This window comes from Nylanderia fulva, unplaced genomic scaffold, assembly GCF_048542155.1.
Source record: "Nylanderia fulva isolate GAGA-0341 unplaced genomic scaffold, ASM4854215v1 Scaffold20, whole genome shotgun sequence".
NCBI classification, from domain to species: Eukaryota; Metazoa; Arthropoda; class Insecta; order Hymenoptera; family Formicidae; genus Nylanderia; species Nylanderia fulva.
The window spans coordinates 3,945,107-3,965,740 of NW_028190264.1; the positions used below are offsets into that span (position 1 = coordinate 3,945,107).

At 33.2% G+C, this 20,634-nt stretch overlaps 1 protein-coding gene across 3 annotated transcripts; it reads left to right on the forward strand.

Moving 5' to 3' along the window:
• The first annotated feature begins 370 nt into the window (after positions 1–370).
• Pten (phosphatase and tensin-like protein) lies at positions 371–20,486 on the forward strand. 3 transcript variants are annotated; one of them, XM_029299885.2, is made up of 10 exons: positions 372–2,201; positions 2,294–2,917; positions 3,020–3,227; positions 3,402–3,531; positions 3,612–3,896; positions 3,979–4,124; positions 4,341–4,501; positions 4,581–4,862; positions 5,536–5,713; positions 11,812–20,486. In XM_029299885.2, exons 2-10 carry the CDS (start codon positions 2,741–2,743, stop codon positions 11,877–11,879), a joined length of 1,635 nt encoding a protein of 544 aa, XP_029155718.1. In that variant the 5' UTR covers positions 372–2,201; positions 2,294–2,740; the 3' UTR covers positions 11,880–20,486. The 3 variants fall into 3 exon arrangements, with proteins under 3 accessions (XP_029155717.1, XP_029155718.1, XP_029155719.1); XM_029299886.2 differs by having other exon boundaries at positions 17,398–20,486; XM_029299884.2 differs by lacking the exon at positions 11,812–20,486 and having other exon boundaries at positions 371–2,201; positions 5,536–10,233.
• Positions 20,487–20,634: the final 148 nt, after the last annotated feature.

The following is a 20,634-nucleotide window of genomic DNA, read 5'->3' on the forward strand; positions in this document are numbered from 1 at the left end:
TCGAAGCCAGATCAAGAGAATATAATGAGGAAAGGATAGAGGAGAGCACCTGAAACCTGTTTTTTCGCGAAGAATTGCGTGATGATCTCTATAGTATATCGAGGCGAGAAAAAAATAGAAAGAGAGAAAAAACGGTAGCGGTCCAGCGAGAAACCGTCCATCTACTATCTGATCGTAATGAAGAGCGTCGATTTCCATTTGCTTAATTGCGCGTGTCGTAAAAAAATCTGAGAGAACACGGGCGCGGCTCGAGAAAAAAAAGGACAGGAAGCGGAGTACGATTTATTCTATCTCGAAAAAAATATTACACGATAAAGACCCTTATAGATTCGGATAAAAAAAAAAAAAAAAAAAAAAAAAAAAACAGCAAAAGAAAGGATATTGTATTCCGAAAGAGGCCAATTACCCGGATTATTGTTTAGAGAGAGAACATTCGCTGTGGAAATTTTACTTAAAGACAAGTGCGAATAACTGTGTTAATACATCTGCTGTTAGTGTCTTATTTAGAAAACGTAGAAAAGATTGCGGCAAATTGAGAGGAAGCTGCATTATATGGTTCCCAATTATCTCTTCAAGTATATGGAATCGCGTTATAGCGTATATCACACAATCTCCCGCTCTATAATTATCGCAAACGATATCTCTCGCTTTCTGATTATCCCGATATCAAATATCTCTCTGGGAATCTAGAATACGGAAGATCTCTCTCTCTACTAACTAACAATTCATAGAAATAAGGATGTAAAAAAATCAAGTTTGCATTTTATCGAGAAACGTCAAGATTCAAATGTCAAAAATAATATTCCAATATTACACGGATAAAGAGAATGGACCCGAATGCTCGCGCAGCAGCAGGAGAACCAAGAGAACCGAGGACGCACGAGCGACGCGTTCGGGCTTCTCTTCTCCTGCGTCCACCTCCACTCCCGAAGACACCGCGGTTCTTTCACGATTGGAGGCTCGGAGCACGCGCGCTGAACGGGAGAAACGCGCCGACTCGTGCGTGCGTGCGTCCCGGAACGGAGAGAGAGAGCGTGCATACGTACCCGTGGTTGTCCGCGGGGGCGAGAGGCGAGAAAGCGGAAAAAGACACACCGAGGCATCTGTACGCACACGCACACACACACACACACACACACACCGTCATGGCGTTAACGTTAACGACGCGTGTCGAGCGTACTACGTGCTGTCGCTGTCGCGAAGCGAAGTGCCGGTAATACATAGAGCCAGTCGGAGAGCCGGGTGACAGATAGGAAAAGCGACGGCGACGTCGTCGTCGTCCGTCCGTCCGGAGAGAAAGGAAGAAAAAAAGAAGAAATATATATATATATATATATATATATTATATACATATATATATATATATATATATATACATATGTATGTGTGCACGTGCGAGAGTGTGTGAGGAGCAGCATTGTCAGTCGCTCTGCTCCGAATCTCGTCGTGGTCCGACCCTGCGCTCTCAACATCATCATCATCATCATCATCATCATCCATCATCATCATCATCATCATCATCATCATCATCATCATCGTCATCGTCATCATCATCATAATCATCATCATCATTATAATCATCATCATCATCATCATCATCATCATCATCGGCCTTCGAAGATTCGCGCTAGATCGGAGACGGGGACATGCTATGCAGCATCATCCTCCGTCGACGTCGATCGCGAGAAACGAACGCGGCTTCGTCTTCGTCGGCGCCGCCGTTGTGTCGCTCGCGAGCGCGCGCAGGAGGGAGCGAGACGGCCGCTTCTCTCCTCGCCTCTTTCGCTCCTTCATAGAGAGTGCGAGCACGCTTAACCTAAAATCCTCCTCTCTCGGTACGTCTGGTCGTTATCGGTGTCGTTCCGTCACCCGTCTCGTCTCTCCGCGTACGGGGATCCCGTTGTCCCGGTGCGCCGCGTATCCTCGATAAGGGACAAGCGTGGCTAAGCAGGGACAGGGACGCGAGAGCGTCCGAGATCGATCGCGGAGACTTTTCGATCCTCCTTCGACGCCGCGTTCAAGCTCGATCGCCGAACGCGACAGACCGAGACGGAGAGACTCTCGACTACCCAGGCGATGCTAAACTGCCATCTCCACCCGGAGTGCTTTCCCGTTCGGGTTTTGTTCGCGAACAGCGGGTGGTAGGAACTGGTGCTCTCACCTCCGGGTACCCGAATACGGTTGCATACGGTGTCACTTGGGTGAGTTTCTCTCTCTACTGTTTCTCGTCGAAGAGCACCTCTCCCTCGGTTTCAATCTCTCTAAAATGGAACTCTTCCTCTTTCTGCTATAGACTCTCTCTTCTTAACGTTGTCGCTATTGATGACCTGGCCAACCGACGACAACGACTGTGATCTCTGTGATTTTCTGGAACTGGTTTGTTGATTGAACGGAACTCTGTAGGGATAAGGAAGCTTGTGGTGGACAATACAGCGTCTCTGGAGGAGTTAGTGTCTTTCGTGGGAGTTGTACAGTTACGGAACATGCGTGTGATGGTGTACGGTGTGTTCTCTTAGTATTTGATGTTCTGCCTGCCGCTACAGCTGTGAGAGAACAGTCTCTTCTTTAGAGCTGCACTACTGTTTCACTGTTGTGTGCTCTGTCCAATTGCATCAGACTAGTGACGGTGATGACATGTCATCGTAAAGTGACTTGTGTGCGGTCAAGAGCCAACACCGAGCTTCACAATGGAGAAATAGGACATACTCGATGAAGAAATAATGCCTATGTAGAAGAACACATGTTCTGGGAATTGATGGGTATATGCTTTTCCTGCAGGAGACCAACCAGTGGCAGGTTGAACAGTAAAATCTCTGAACACATCTCAGCATCAGTAACCCCTCTCCATGTTTGTCTGGAAGAACAAAGAGGACCAGAACTGGGCTCATGTGACGCCTCGCAAGCTCACAGGCCTCAGGTGAGTTTAATCGATAAACATGAAGAGATGTTACAATTAATTATTGCAATCAATTGCAATCGAATTTATGTAACTTTCTTTTGTTTATACCTTTTGTAATAGGTTAAAAGGACCTTTAAGAATCAAAAAGCAGAAGAAGAAATTCCCGAGGAGGTGGCAGAGGGTAGTTCGATCGAGATTGAGACAGGAGAGTTAAGACAGAGTATGGCCAACACTATCAGCAACATGAAGATGACCAACCCCATAAAGGGGCTTGTCAGCAAACACCGTAAACGTTACACAGAGGGTGGTTTTAATCTTGATCTCACATGTATCCTTTTATTAAAATTATCTTTTTATTGTTTCTCTCTCTAGTATAGCTAAATAATAGAAATAATGAAACACTAGACATTTATGGGTAAACTAAATATGCTTTGAATAAATATAAATAAACATAGTTGATAAATACTATTGAATAGATTCCTTAATAAAAATTTTGATTTAGATATAAAAGAAAATTTAATAGCAATGGGTTTCCCAGCCGAGAAACTAGAAGGAGTGTACAGAAATCATATTGATGATGTTGTTAAACTACTAGAATCCAGACACAAAGATCACTACAAGATTTATAATTTGTAAGTTTTTTGTTCGAAAAATAAGTAATGTCATTTCTCTCGTAACAAAAGGGTCTTAGCATAATGTAAAAATGTTTCAGGTGTTCCGAAAGATCATACGATTGCAGTAAGTTCAAACAAAGAGTAGCCACTGGCATTTATGCATTTGATGATCACAACCCACCAAAGCTGGAGCAGATCAAACCCTTCTGCGAGGACGTGCACGAATGGTTATCTAAACACAAGGAGAATGTGGCCGTAGTTCATTGTAAGGCAGGCAAAGGTCGAACAGGCGTAATGGTATCCTGCTACCTACTGCACAGCAAACAGTTTCTCAACGCCACCGATGCTCTTAATTATTATGGAAATATACGCACCCACGACAAGTAAGTATGGCGTTCATTGAACTTTCGAACGGCATATCTCGATGGACGAATTTTTTACTTATTGAATTTTATTTTAATACAGGAAAGGCGTAACTATACCGTCGCAAATAAGATACGTGGATTATTATGCCACCATTGTCAGAGAGGGTCTCAATTATCAACCAGTGACATTAATATTGCGCAAAATACAACTGGACCCAGCTCCCATTTTCAATGGCGGTCAAGGCTGTAAATAATTTATATAAAAGTTTTACAATTTACATTATTGTTGACAATTGATATCTTTCTTTTAATTATTAGTTTATATTTATGCAAAAAGTAAAAACTTTTATCTTTCTTTCTCTTTAACTACATAATATTTTCCTTTATGACTCAATAGACTAGTATAATAGTTTAGTGATTGCTCTTATTATATAATTTACAAAATACATTTTGTGTCTTTAGGTTTGCGTTATATAATCTCGGAATCAAACAAAAGAATATTTTCGGGTATTTACGAGGTTCGGAAAGGTATGCCTTCTATATCCATTTCGTTACAACACAGTGTAGCTTTGACGGGTGATATACGAGTGGAGTTCTTCAACAGACCGAAAATGAAACCAAAGGTATGTACTTGTGCTTTAGTATTTTTTTTTTTAGTATGAAAGATTAATAAAACTTTTTTTTTTTTATTATGTTTTCCAGGAGAAAATGTTTCATTTTTGGTTCAACACCTTCTTTGTGCGTGAAAAAGTAACTTCCGAGTATGACAATGGCGAGTTACTTGTTGAAAGAGCAACGAGAGCATTGAGTTGCGACGGTACAGCCATGGAGTGTCCGATGGTCGCGTCGCACGTGAAATCTAGAACGGGCTCGTTGGCGAGTCTCGGTTCTATGCCGCCTACTCTCGTTTTACGGATAGGCAAGTCCGACTTAGACAAAGCACACAAGGATACAAATAACAAGTTGTACAGTGAAGATTTTAAAGTAAGTTGCATTCACGTGATGATGATAGTATGTATATAGATGTCGGTCGTCTTATACAGTTATAATAATCTTAGCCTCAAATAATCAGCATTTTTCACATTTTGTCAATTATACACATAATTACAATCCACTTCAACACATAGTAGAATCAGATTTGATAGAATTTTATTCAGGTTACTGGTTTCTCGCCGATTATGTTGGAATTGTGACGTTAGAGGCGAGAATACACGCTAAAAATTCTTAGATGCCATTTTGAAATGAAAATATATTTCAGTGAAACAGCACTTCAGATAGTTTTAGCACACTTTTAAAATATTTTAAAAACTATTGTTTTCCCTTTATAATCATTCAACAGCTGTAAAATGACTGTAATATAAGGGCCCAGTCCATCTGGTCTTTGCACAAGCGCAGTCATTCCGCATGACAAAGTCTGATATCATGATCATTTCACGGTTGTTGATTGACTGTCAAAGGAAAAGAATAGTTTTCAAAGTATTTTAAAAATATACTAGTGACATCTAAGAATGTTCAGCGTGTGCTTTCTCGGCTCTGACGTCACAATCTAATGTGATGACGTCGAGAATCCAGAAGAATCCTCAGTTGCAAGCGTTACAGAGACTCGAGGTGTATATAGGACTCAAATGATTTTCTAATCATTTCTTTTTAATTGCAGGTGAGTCTATTTATGCATTGCGTGGGCGGAAGTGCATCGCCGGCTGTGCCAGCGACGACGAACAGGAGCGGGGACGGTGTGCAGCTGGGGATGGGTGGGCAGGAGACGCCGAGCGAGTCGAGCGAGGCGGACAGCAGCGAGTGCGACACCACCGGCGACGAGGACGGTTGGGAATCCGGTGAGTCCTCTGCATCCTTGGTGGTGAACCACCACCAACATCATTCTATTACACACAGCGATAGCCGTACACACGTTAGCGGTCTCCATTCGCGTATGAAGGAGACCGCCAAGGGTTTTCTATCACGTGGCGACAAGAGTAGGAACAGTAACAGGCAGAGCGTCGCCGGTGCGAGCGCGAAACGTTCCTCCGCTCCGCTTCTCGACACGTAGTAGTTTAAAAAACGAACGCTCTCGGTACTTAAAAAAAAAAAATAATAATAAAATAAAACCGCGGTCTCCTGTTCTTCGCATTTTCGCGGAGTTGTGACGTTTTTTTTTTTTTTTCTTCATTTTTCTCATTTCCTCTTTGCGAAATCGTGTTAGCGCGTAAAGTGATGATTAGAAACCGGAGAGATCCATCGTACACACGACGGATTTTGCGGTAATTGCCGCTCGTTACGCCGCTCTTTCTTTATACGGTTATTTTCGTTTTTTCGTTCTCTCTCCTTTCTTTCTTTCTCTTTCTCTCTTTTCCTCCTATTCTTTATTTCTTTTTTTCTTTTTCATTTTTTCGTTATTACGTCGTGGGACCATAAACTTCATTTTTCGCATTGACGATTTGTGTCTTACCGACTAGCATATTATTAATTGTTAATCGATTCTTCGCGTAATGCTCGATAGTAGTTAATTATCGATAATGTGTATGCATCAAAAGTAAATTAGTTAGTAAATTGATGATTAGTTTGCCATGGTAGAATTTGATGTAAAGATCGATAAGTAGCAGCGTTAATTGTAATGTGATTTTTAACAAGTGGTAGGAGATACTCCCTTTTTTCAAATTTAGTAATTTGTATGTAATAGCAGTCTCTCCGACTTTCGTTATTTCTGATGAAAAATTCTAACGCACCTTACACACAGGAGGATGCATATTTTTTGCTTCAATTATGATTCAGATCATGTTTTTCACGCGCTTTGCAAACGACTGCAAATAGCATGGGCATTTACCACAATGAATAGACTTTTGAAGCATACTTTTAAAATTACATAGGACGCAATTACTATAAGTGCACACAAAGTAAATCAGTATCAATAATTTGTAATTCAAATACCAACAAGAGTAATTTAATACAATAAAAAAAATTTTTGTACCGGAAGTTCATTAGCAAATTTTTTTTCCATATTTTTTCTGCATTTTTAAAAAATAAAGAATAAATTACTCTAAGATTAGTATTATTTTGAAAACTGGAAAAAAATAATATAAAGTTATACATTAAATTTCGATAAAATTTAATTGTACAATTAACTGTAAAATTTATGCCATTCAAACAAAAATTTTTTTAAAATCCATTTCAAATAATCAATTTTTTTTAATATAATTGATTTTCATGTTTCGATATCATTTTTGAATAAACTAGTGATATCGCAGAAAGCACAGTATTAAAATCTACATAACGTGTTCTTTTGAAAATAATAATTTTAACACATGAAATATTACACAAAGCAGTACGATATTTTACATTGATTATAATCATCGAGATTGCGCGAAAATTCGTTTTCTTTTTATCTTTTTCTTACAATTTATTTACGTTTGCCTTTTTTTTAATAAGAGCGGAAGTATCGGCGTAATATTTAGGGGATTTAATTCGCGACGGTGTTTCTATATCAGTTTAAATAAAACTAGATTTTATTCATATTTTTTTCGTAAATAATCATGTAGAAAAAAAAGACTCAAAATTACTGTGTAAAGACGAATAGAGAACAATAGGTGATTTGTGCTAAAACTTTTTGGAAATTTGCGAATCGCGTCGATATATATAGAAGACAAACAAAAGGACATAGAATATACGCGATTATTAGGCTGTCCAATATCTAAAAAAAATTTTTTTTTTTTAAACACGATAATTCCGAGCTCGCGTTCTCGTGTACATCTCATTCGCGTCGTAGCACTCTATTTCATAAGAATAACGTTGCTCGTTGACCAGATGTCTTGTGATTATAACTACGTGATACACATGTATACATATAGCGTACATATAGACGTTCGAGAGATGCTGAGTGTATAAAAGAATTTACAAACGTATTACATTCGATTGATGTAAAATCGCACGGTTTTATACATTCTGAAAGATACTTGCTCCATCAAAGTAAAAAAAATCATAGTATCACTCATGAACAATTTTATTCATCATTAAGGGACTGCAAAAAAAAACAGAGATCGATGGTAAAATACAGTTTTAAGAAGCGGTGTTAAAACTGCTATTTTACTGGAATGTGATCCTGGATTTTTTAAATAGATTCAGGCATACGCGCGCAAGAAAAACTTTTTGTTTATCGTTCATTCGACGACGAGGAAGTACAAATACGTATAGAAATCAGCTTTTATATACCTTGTACGTTGGGATTAATAAGTCGCGGGTGTTGCTGATTATATTATAGATAACGATTTTTGTGTGTAATCAGATCGTAATAATAACTTGGATATAAAATGGAACTCAGACTTGCCAAGCACAGCGTATAAGAAAAGAAAAAAGATGAGGAAAATATATCTGAGTATAGATTTAAAACCGATTGTCTTTCTATAACTTGCTTTTTAATGTATACACAGAGAGAATTACGCGATACCTTAGATTTAGAGACGTACGTGACTCGTTACGTAGCGAATATATATGTAATATAAGGAAACACACACAAGTTATATATATATATATATATATATATATATATATATATATATTGAGTAATAAACACATACGCGCACACATATACTGGCTTCGGGGTCGAACGTATAGTTATTATCTAATTGACTATCGAGATCTACGATTTTTTACTCGCGTTAAATCGATCACATGAAATTATTAAATATCGATAATTGTTATTCGATTTAATACGAAATATAGCAAATTATGGAACAATTTTTTTTATACAAGACTAGACTCGTGACAAAGTAAATTTTTCCTTCTCGCAACGATGAATCTGATTTTTATCACATAAGTCAAAGATGAAAAATAAGAACGAAAAAAGAGCGAGAAGATTCTGAAACATTTTTTGTCGTTATTTTATTAGTAATAAAGCGATTCTTATTGACAACTTTAAAAAACTACATTTTTCTGAACGTATATAATAATCACACTTATTGTATAAAATATTGTATGTGTAAAATCGTTTTAATTTAAATAAAAACGATATACACGTCAGGTTTTGTGGGCACAGAAAAAAAGAATGTTTTCAATCGTAATAAATGCTCGAATTAATTTGTCAAACGAACGACGGAATTCGCGTAGTAATTTCGATTAAAACTCTCGTTAAACTGAATCACCCGAAGCTAGAATTAAGTGTTTATCGCACGATTTGTAAATATATATAGCGATTAATTTTGTCCATGTATTCTATTCTCGTAAGAAGTAATTTCGACAGATTAATTCTATAGAGTGTATAAGATGTATAATGATGTACCAGACTTGATGGTTCATGGTTTTTATCTGTAGATTCTTCGAGCAACGCGGCATCAATTTTTCTTTAACAAAAATGGAGATCCTTTCGGGAACCAAACTTCAAAAATACAAATAATAAAATGCCTTATTTGTTATTTATTTTTAAGTAGATTTTACTTTAACGCGAATTTGTAATTTAGGGACCAGTTGCAAAGATATTTATAATAATATTAAAAATTGGACAAATAATGAGATTTTTCTCGTAATTTTGATTAAGGAAAAATTGATCCTAAGTCGAAAAATTTGTAGAAAAAGTAGTTTCACACTAGATCTGGAACATGAATTATGGGATTTATAGAAACTCGGAACATCCGTAACATAGTCCTTCTTTGAATTGTCTCAGTACTTTTGTCGTAGCATTGAGAGGTTGTACTGGATTTTTTGGAAAGCATGGATGTCGAATGTATTTTTTTAATGAAGAAGTAATTCAGTTTCATTCTTTCATTTTTTTCGACGATGCTTAGAACGAATAAACGGATGTCGAATCCTGTTACGTTTTTCCCACCACTCTCTCTTTTTTTTTTCTTTTTTTTCTTTTTTTTTATTTTAATGCTATTTTTCCTTATTTCTTATGTTGCATGTAAATAATTTATGTAATCGCGATTTATTTGAGGACAATGTTTGAAACATGTGTAAGATCTGTATAAGCAAAAAGAAACGTCTGTTTTAAATGTATAATAATTGTTTTGTGATACTATTCGTATATACTTATTATCATTATCATTGTTATATTATTATTATTATTATTATTATTAATATTATTATTATTATTATTATTATTATTATTATTATTATTATTATCATTATTATTATTATTATTATTATTATTATTAGTACTATCAATGTGTCATTTAATATATCAGAACGCTATTACTGTTACACACTATCGCTATTTTCCAATCACCATATTTCGCGAGAACGTTCTTTACGACTTATTACTTATTACTTAGTCTAATTGACATGTTAACGATTTTTCAATGTAATATATCTATATATGTTACGAATGTATTTTTCTGTAATTCGATATTTTTAAGAATAAGATTATACATATATATGTATATGTATGTGTATATATACATATATATGCATATATATATATATATATATATATATATATATATATATATACACATACATTACGAGTACATGGTACTATACATTTTGTAACATTTTCTATTTGCAGCGTCTATTTCTGTAGAGAAAACATACATGTTACTTTTTTCAATCCTATCTTCGAACAATGTCTTTTCTTTATATTCTCACCCACTCTCTTCTCTCTTTCTCTTTTTCCGAAGATATTATATAGCATTTATAAACGTCCATAATAGCAAATACATTCAATGCTTGACAATTCCTGGTGCCTGTTGGAAAGATCGAAGTAATTCACGTTCGAAGTTGAATACGTTGAATAGATTAATTCCGCTAAAAGCTTGCATTTTATCTATTGCAATGAGTGTCATAACACCTGCTTTTTCACGTAGAAATATTACATATGCCGATTTAGATCGCAGTGCTGAAAAAAGACTGTCGAAGATTACTCTTTAATTTCTTTTATGCTTGTATACACAATTTTTATTTCTTAAAGAGTATTATAGTTTCAAGAGATTTTATATTTTTTAAATTTCTGATATATAATAATATTTGTATCAATATCTCTAATTGAAAAAAAAACTGGATTGCAAAATTTAATATGGCAAATATATAATATTAAAATAATGTATTCGCAAATAAAAATTTTCTTTAAAATAAATAATTTAACTATAATATAAAAACTGGAGCAGTCTTTCTTCAGTTGCTCTTTCTCTTAGTATACTCATTACTTTCATATTACATTATTTTCACATTACATTTACATGCTACATTAGTTATTATAGAACACGATCATAATCACGTTACAAACAATATCATTTCGTAAAACAGGAAATAATTTCCAGCTCAACATTGCACTCTTGTCGGTTTGGTGCATCGTTATCTCACTGTTATTATATGTTCACTGCATGCCGTCAGAATGTATATTTTCGCAAGTCACTATCATTAATTTTTGTCACGTATTATCAGTATCGTGTCGTTCGTTCTCGACTTTCGTAGGATGATAATGTTTCTCAAAGTGAGGGTGAGGGTAGGAGTGACGAATTAACTTGACAAACGTGGGTTTCCGCACGTAAAAAGTTCAAGAAATAAATTCAGGTTTCTGCACTGAAAAAAATGACTAAATTAATCAATATTTATTTGAATACTCCTAAATGAATCATTTATTTGAAATAAATAAATATTTTTCATATCAAATCAATATTATTAGCTTCAAATAAATAATTCATTAGGCAGTATTGAAATAAGTATTCAATAATTCGAATTCAATAAATTTTTTTTTCAGTGTGATACTCTTGCGAAGCACATAAATATCGTACAATTGTCAATCATATGAAAATAAAATTTAATATGAATCTCGCGAGACTTTCAATCCGAGCGAGAGAAAATCAGAAGATGAGAATATGCATGGAAGAAGCACTTTGCCCTCGACCCGTCGTTCTTTACGTATTAAAAAAATAAAAATTAAAAAATTGTCGAAATAAGTCTCATCACACTGACTGACCGATTGTGTCTCTCTGTATCTGTTCACCCTTAGTGGACTTGGACCAGCGTGTCGGCCGGTACCGTCTTCTATCAGATGGAGGGATGATAGATCTTTTGTGAGCCCATCGCCAATCACTCCTAATCATCCTTCGACTTCATTGACATTTAATAAGTTTCTAGACATACACACACATATACACAAACACATGCATATATATACATATATAAAGACATTTGTGCAGCGCGCTGCATGAAACATTTATCATTGCGTCGAAAGAACTATGTTCTACGCGTTCAGGTTTACGTTTAAGCTTTTGTACTTGAGTTAATATCTTATTTACGCTACGAGAGAGAAGAAGCCAATGTGATTTTTTTCTATATAAACAGAAAAAAAATAAAAAAAAGATATAGAGACTAATCGCTTTCTTGCCGTTACGATCCATCGTGATGATACACGTTGATGATTTTACATAATTTACATAATTTACACACGCGAGCAGAGAAACGTAGAGATTAAGTTTGCGAGTGATTGTAAATGAATGCTATGGGGAGACGATTAGAGAAAGAAAGAGGAAGAAGTAAGAGAGAAAGGGAGTTTGAGAGACGAATGATTGAGATGAAAGTATTCATTATCCGTAAGAATCTAATCAAAATTAATATACTCACAGGTTTACTAACACTATTTATATTAAGCACTCTTTACTTCAACTCTCTTTCGTTTTCCTTTATAAACGATAACGTCTATGTGAACAACATTGAGCTCACTCCATTTTGCATGGCACATTTTTTTCACTCACATGGCAATTTAACACGTAGACAATTTTTGTTACATCCGATCAAGTATCACAAACCTTTCGATTTATATTAGATATTCTTAAATAAAAAAATTACTCAGAAAGACAAATTATTCTTATTCGAAAATTATTAAACGTTTTGCATATGAAAAAATATATAGCGAGATATTTTATATATTTGCTATATTTTAGTTTCGCTGTGTGAAAAAAACGTATCATAATAACTTCCTAATACATACATATATTTTTAATGAATTTTATTAATTTATTTTTCATGATAATTTATTTTTTTAAATCTAAATAATCTAAATATAACTTTCAATTAATAAATTATGCAGCAGATAGATTTATATGGCTGATTCGTATGATTTAATCCAATGATATTCCCTAATATTGATATACCGAAAATTGTCTATGTGTATACGCAGGTGCTTGAGATATTGTCAAAATTTCTATAAGTAGAATTTTAACGCTGAACATACATCTTATGTCGCGAGTGAGCTTATAAATTCTATAATAATTTTGAGTTCTCATGACGGACGCATATTTATAATGTTATTATCTGAATGCAATGAGAAAGGGTTACTTGAGTTTTTTCGAGCATTGAAAGAATATTTCGTGAAGCTATCCTATATATTGTATACTAATTATCTAATGAAGCAAAATGCGAGATAGAAAATTTCCAAACTGAATATTTCATAAAATAATAATATAATATATGATTATGAAATTATGACACTTTATTTTTTCCGCTTGCAAACCTGTGATTTATAGTAATTTTTTTAATTAAAAAAAAAAAAACAAGTATACAGCCAAACTTCAAAACGACGACAAATATAGAAACATTGTGTCTGTTAGGTAGAAGAAATAATCGAAAAACAAATGAACGGTCCATATAAATATATATGGCGTAGCGGAAGTGCATATTTATATGAACTATATATAGGCCGTGAAATGAAAAAGAAAAGAAAATAATGCTGTAAAAAAATGAATATTTTCATAAGAATAAATATCATAAGTCAATAATAATAACGTTCTAGAGAGAATATTGTATTGGAACAACCGCCATCAATTTCTTCGCTGAAAGAATCGATTCTCACCGTATCCTTGCGAGTCTCTCTCACGGTTCGTACATTGGTAACAATTTGAACAAGATTTGCAGAGGATTTGTTATGCTGATAGAGCTCAATATTGACTGGCGATACGGGTTTAAGAAATCGAGATTTTTCTTCTCATTAAATTACAGGATATTTCAAATTCCTCGCACTTCCTTTTAGATATTGCAAACTTTCGAACTTTTGTCAGCAAAGATGTCATGAATATTATAAATGTAAAATTGAGTGAAATGTCAAATTTAGTAAATTAAATTATTAAGTAAAAAGTCAAATTATCAAGTCAGAATTTTTTTAATTAATTCATTCAAACATTTTTAATGATTCTGTATATTTTTGGTATATTAGTAATTATAATATTTTATTTGAATTTTTTTCTAAGTTTGTCAAGGAGTTTGCAACTAAAAGAAATTGCGATATTTTCGAGAGACATCCTAATATATTTAGTATTTCAAAATGATTGAAGATATTATTCCGTACGCAAAAAAATTCTTTTGTTCGATACTTTTTGATTATTATACAGATTTTAAAAGCGATCAAGTCTTAAATTCTTCATCTCTCATTGCGATATCTTTATGACATAAATTTACAACACGAACCGTGTGTGAAAGTGTACAAAAAATATTTACTCTTTCCACTTAATATTTAGCACTATTTCAGCATACGAAATGCTTAATAAATATGTAGATACATCGCGCGCACAAGGATCTCCATCCTTTTGCGAATAAAAAGTTTATACGTTTACGCCGACTCGACACAATCCAAACTTTTCTTTCCGGTGCGATCTATTATCTTTATCCGTTGCGTTGTCTTGTGTTGCATTAATAGAGTACTCGAAAATATATCATTTGGAATACATATACATTCTATAAAAACTATTTTGCACGGAAAGAGAATTTTCTTTTAGAATTTTACCCTGAAAATCGTGGTAATCGTGGAACAATTAGAAAAATTTTATAAGAGTTTCTTTAATTAATATCTACCGCAATAAGATATAAAATATGTTCGATTAATTTTACTACGTACACAGTAAAATTTACTATGTACATATTAATGTTTTTTGTGGTAAATATTAATTAGAGAAATTCTTATAAAGTTCTTTTAATATCATATTATTCCACGATTATCATGATTTTCAGGGTAAATTCTAAGAACATTCTCTTTGTGCAGAAAAAAAATTACTATCTTTGCAAATGTTGACTTTAATAAATTTTTTCTGGCAATGAAACATCTGTTCCGCTTCGCGGTTTACGTTTTGCTCGACGAAATGGTAGACTTTTTCGATTAATAAAATATATAAATAAATATCATTACGCGACGAGATTTCGAGAAAGATGTCAAGGAAGACGGATGTTTCGATTAATTTGCTATATGCCTGTATAATCAGCGATTATTATTTAAGTGAGTCTAATAAGAAGCGAACTCGCGATATTCGCGAAAAGCGAGGGAAATGCCGAATTTTTCCTTGATAATCTATATGCATATTGATCTACGTGTCAGTTGTGAGATAAAAGTTGCATGAGAAGCTTATTTTTTAGTAGTGGACGATTTAAAAGCCGATTTTGAACGGTATGCATATGAATTTTATACGCAATCGTTGATAACGATTGATTTCTATATTATTCCTATTTACTCTCGCGCGTAAAACTTTATAATACCATTGTTAGTTCTCGACTTACATTAAGACGCTTATGTCAGATGATCCAGAAAAAGAACGATATGATAGAGATGTATTTTTGAGAAGGTTTGAAGTTGTTTCTTGCTGAAAAATAAATTTGTTTCGAGAACATGTTTTTATCGTAATTTATATTACATAAACACATATTTAATTAAAATTTATCAAGGAGAAAATTTAATCTAAATTTTCAATTGATCAAACTATCTAATCTTCAGTAACGTATAAAAATATTATACATATACATAAAAAATGATATATTTTAAATATGTTTAATATTATTTACGTTTCTTCCTCATATTACTTGATTTTTGTAAAGCATAACTTCTCGTTTGTTTTACATTCAAATAAAAGAATAGTCTCTTTCAGAGAATTAATTTTCTTTTTTTTTTTTTTTTTATCCCCAACTTTCTGGACCATCTCGTATAAGACTTCACGAACGCAACGGACAAAACCCTTCTTGTATATTTCGTTACACGAACGCGTCTACTCCGTTTTACAACGGCCGTTTTACATTTACACGATAAATGTATTTTTGTACTTTCTCCTTATTGTTAAATTGAATACAAGTATGTCGTATGTATGCCGTATCTCTTGATGCATATATGTATACATATATATATATAAATATATATACATATATACATATATCTCATATTATATATTATACACGAGTATTAATTAACGCTTACGCGCGAATTATCCGCCATTTCTCATTTAGAACAAAACGATATCGATTAGAAATCGATTTAGACGCGCGGGGCGATCCGATAATAAAATACATTTACTTCGCCGATTTTTTATATCGTACCTGTCGGTGTCGACGAGAGTAAGATTTTGTCATCAAATTATGAATACATATATATATACAATAAATATATATATATATATATATATATATATATATATTTATTCACAGATACACGTTAATTACTGACAAATAAATGTTACACGATGCAGTTTGTGTAAGAATATCCCTGGTGTTCTTCCGAACGAGCCGCATCTCTCCTCCGATTTATTTTCTCCGTTATAAGTAGATTGTACATTATGAAAGAATAACTGTATTAACAAAAGCTGCAAATTTACCGTTGATCATTTCCAGAATTTATGAAGAGATTAAAGCGAGCAACTTAGAGCTATATTTTATCATATTTACGGATATTTGTCTGCGTTTATATAAGCCTGTCCTTTATCCGACAAAACATGTTCGATATAATATCTGTAATATCGCTGCCTTAACAACCCCGTTGCTATCGCAAGCTTTGACACTAATATCTATTAGTTGTCGGATCGAACACTGCAATGAATGTAATAAAGACATATGATTAAACCTCTTATTATTATTGCGAATAAAATAATTGTGTATAATCAGTTTCAGAGAGTAATTTTTCGAACTTTTATATTTAAGCTTCAGCAATATATACGTATGTCTGATTTTGCTATATTTTCTTCTCACAATCAGGTTCGTTGCATTTCATATCAGGGTAAGTTCAAGAATAAAGAAATTTCCACAGAAACTTTATGTTTCGTGCAAATCAAATATATAACATAATGAAATTTATTTACTTATTTTGTGATTTTTCTAGAATTCAACGCACTTTTTCTCTCTCTCTCTCTCTAAATACCACCCTGGTCAAAGATAGAATTGTCCTATTAATTATATAATTCTTGGCAGTTTTTATATATTAAAAAAAAATATATAAATTTTTTTGACCAATATGAATATTTTTATTTAATGATAAATGTATTGCAATTTAAACGAGAAGTTGCGTTGAAATCTGAAGAGAATTTGGAGAGATGCACAATGTGTGTGTGTGTGTGTGTGCGAGCTTGATTTTCTTCATCCCTGTCATACTAAGTGTGCGTTTAAAAACAATTCTTATATTTTCTTTTAAGCTTGTCCCCGCTTCTTCATAAACGGCATTAGTTTCTATATGTTATACCATGTTGTCCAAACCCTCGTCCAAGCTTCTGTTGATTGGCCAAAAAAAAAAAATTGTGTTCTCTTCTCGACTTCGCGCCTTTTTTTTCACGACTGACGATAGGTCTGCTTGCAGGGGAATCGACATATTTGTGACTGTTGAGACTTGACTGAGATGATGATGGGGCCGATCGCGGGGCTAAACACTTCTTCACTGTGACGATCAACCTCTGAAACCTCGCACCGCTTGATTACCGAGTCGATTGTCGTGTGCGAATAGATGAGACAACCACCATCGCCATCCTCGTGCCTGCCACACCACGCATGCATATAATACACCCTGCCCGCCTATCCTCGCAAAATTCTTCTTGGTACACACACGCTGATATGCTTCACGAGAAAGAATTCCGTTATCATTAGGATTAATTAATTTAACAACATTATGTCATGTGTATCGCATTGTGCGCGATCAGTATGGCTTTTGTATAAAAGAAATGAAGCGCCGGTTTTAATTAATTTCCTGTTCTTCTTCCTGGAAAGATTTATAGATGAAAAAATGTCTATTAGTAGCGATTATAAATAAATAAATTTTTGTATATACGAAGACAAACATATTTGTAAATTAATATTATTGAAACTGCAATCGTTGCAATAAGTAGAGTCATTCTTTGAAGAAATAGATTTATTACTATATTAATTATGTCGATGTATAATTTATCCAAATTATAGAAATTATAGCAATTATTTTAACAAATTTTTTATATTGTATGAAAAGTTTTAAAGAGAAAACTTTGAAAACTTATTTCATATTTTTTTTTTTTACACGAGAAAAGGCGCTTGATTTCTTCTGTGCAAAGGCTATCACGATTAATACTAGTTAGAAATCTTTTTATAATAATGAATATTTGGCAATATTTTTTGTTCAATTTCGCGCAATAAATGCGTCTTATTGTCGAGCGAGTCTCGGAGCATAAAGTTTATTCTAGAACCTATTCTTTTTAAATAAAATTATAGTGTATTGCACTGATAAATAGTATTACAAGCAGAAATCATTACTGTTAATCAGTGAATTTTCACTAATTTTGTTGAAAAGAATAAAATTGACGCGCTATCGATTTCGCGTAGCGAAATAATCCGCATAAATGAGATATAAATCGAGTTTATCTTTTTCGTTTTTTTTTTCTATTTATTTATTCCTCTAGAGGGAACAATAATAATATTCGCGTTTTGCGCAAATTATTTATTTATTTACTTTTCCTCCAATGTGTTTTATTCGTATAATATATACGTACGCGTTTTTTTTTGGAGTCTCTTCGACATGATGAACGATTCATTTCAACGACGTAGACATTTATCACACATGCATTATGTATTCACGCGCTGATATTATTATTATTTTAAGTTTGTCTATTTCTTTGTTATCAACGAAAGTCGTCGTCAAATTTGTACAATATTTCCGTTTTTTGTTATGCAGGATGCTCACCCTCAATAATAATTGTTTGATAAAAGTACACATACTACGATTAATTTGTACAATATAATTGTCTATAGATCATCTGTTTTCAATTTAATCATATTAAAGTGATAAGAAAATGAAAAAAGAAAGTACGATGACTGATTGTTGATTTACGCAATTGGTGTTTAGCATCGAAATACAATTGTTTCTGCGAAAAAGAATTTTGTTATCTATTATTATTATTATTAATTGGATCGTTTATGTATTTTTTATTTATGACTATGTTGTATCAGGGTTTTTAATACTCTAGCCCAATCTTTGTTTTTTTTTTGTATTATTATGCCATTATTTAAGATGATTAACAACGAGAAAGATAGAAATATTGCGTTGTATGCGTTCAAAAGCGCATTGCGAGAGAATAGATACGTAAGATCCATCATAGAGTTGAAATTACAATAGACAATTTTTACGTTAGATTGATAAGATGGTAGCAATAAATAAATAAATGTCGTTTGATTTATTTCTATACGTTTAGTATCTAATCGAAAGGAGGAAAAAAGAATATCTTCTGCTGTAGTAGAATAAACCGATATGTCGCATATATTTTTCGCAGTAGAAATTTAAGTTTGTTGTTAACGAGAATACATCCTATCCCCGAAACGTCTAGATACGTTTTTGTGACCTCATCAATACAGTCTTTGCTTTTTATAAAGTAGAAACAAAATATATATATTATATATATATAATTGTTACTATATATATGTGCGTTTACGCAAAAAATGCATTGGAAAGGAATAGAGAACGAGGAACTTTGCCTTCTCAAATAGATTCATTTCACTCGCACCGGAAGCTTTACTGGGACCAATAAAACTATCTTGTAAGTCTGCGTATTTTTTTTTCTTTGCTGACGATCTTAATCTTAAGAACTTTATATTTATGATATATATTATGAATTAACGACTCAGCCTATAGAGTACAAAATACGTGACTTGATCTCAGATTTAAATAGAAAATTAATTACTTTTGTGTCTCCGAAAGAGCGCGGCGTAATCTTTTGAACAATGTCATTGAGTTATTTGTTTAAGGAATCATGTTACGAAAGGACAGATTTATTACGTGATACACGTGAAAAAAGTGTAAAATTATTTCTAGCAAATCGATATATTTATAATCATGTTTAGTTTCTCATCGAATTAATTCTCAACTATTTGAAAGCATTTATATTATCCGCATTTATAATTAAACAAAATAATTCAAATATATGAAAAAAGAAGAATTCAAAAGTATAATAATTACGAATGTATAATAACATTCGATTTCTTTTTCTACTTTTATAATTCGGTGATATATATTTCGAATGACTGACGCGTTTCTTTATTCTCTCGAGGACGATGCATCGCTATTTAATTAATTAAACTATCCTACTCGTAAGGTTCTTTACGATTTTTTGTTTCGACGATGCAACAACGAAATATATCTGTTTTATTTTTTTATTTGTATATTCGTTTGTTTCTCTAATGCGCAGTTAGATGTTGTTTACTTGAAAATTCGTCACATTTGGATTTTCCGCGATCCTTTTATCGTTTGATTTCGATTCCCCTTTAAACTGCGATTCTGACAATTTAATTTATATTGTTAATGATTTAAAGATAGAGAGGCAATACTATATACTATCTGCAGATAGTTAAGTTACATGTAATAATGCGTTCAAATGACAAATTGCGTTCTTTACAATGTACCTTGCAATAACAATAAGTTTGATATTAAAATATGACTTACCTTTATTTCTTTTTCATCCTGCTCCTCTAGCAACATTCTTTTGCACCTTATTCCGATAAAATATTCTGCTAGTATTTATAATAGCGTTTCCAACTTTGGACTATTTTAATTAAAACAATTGATTCTTGGAAAAATATG

Coding starts and splice junctions, on each gene's coding strand:
- Pten (XM_029299884.2), top strand. CDS start 2,741: ATGTTCTGGGAATTGATGGGTATATGCTTTTCCTGCAGGAGACCAACC. Junction 3,228..3,401: donor TTTTAATCTTGATCTCACAT/GTATCCTTTTAT, acceptor ATTTTGATTTAG/ATATAAAAGAAAATTTAATA. Junction 3,532..3,611: donor CACTACAAGATTTATAATTT/GTAAGTTTTTTG, acceptor AAAATGTTTCAG/GTGTTCCGAAAGATCATACG.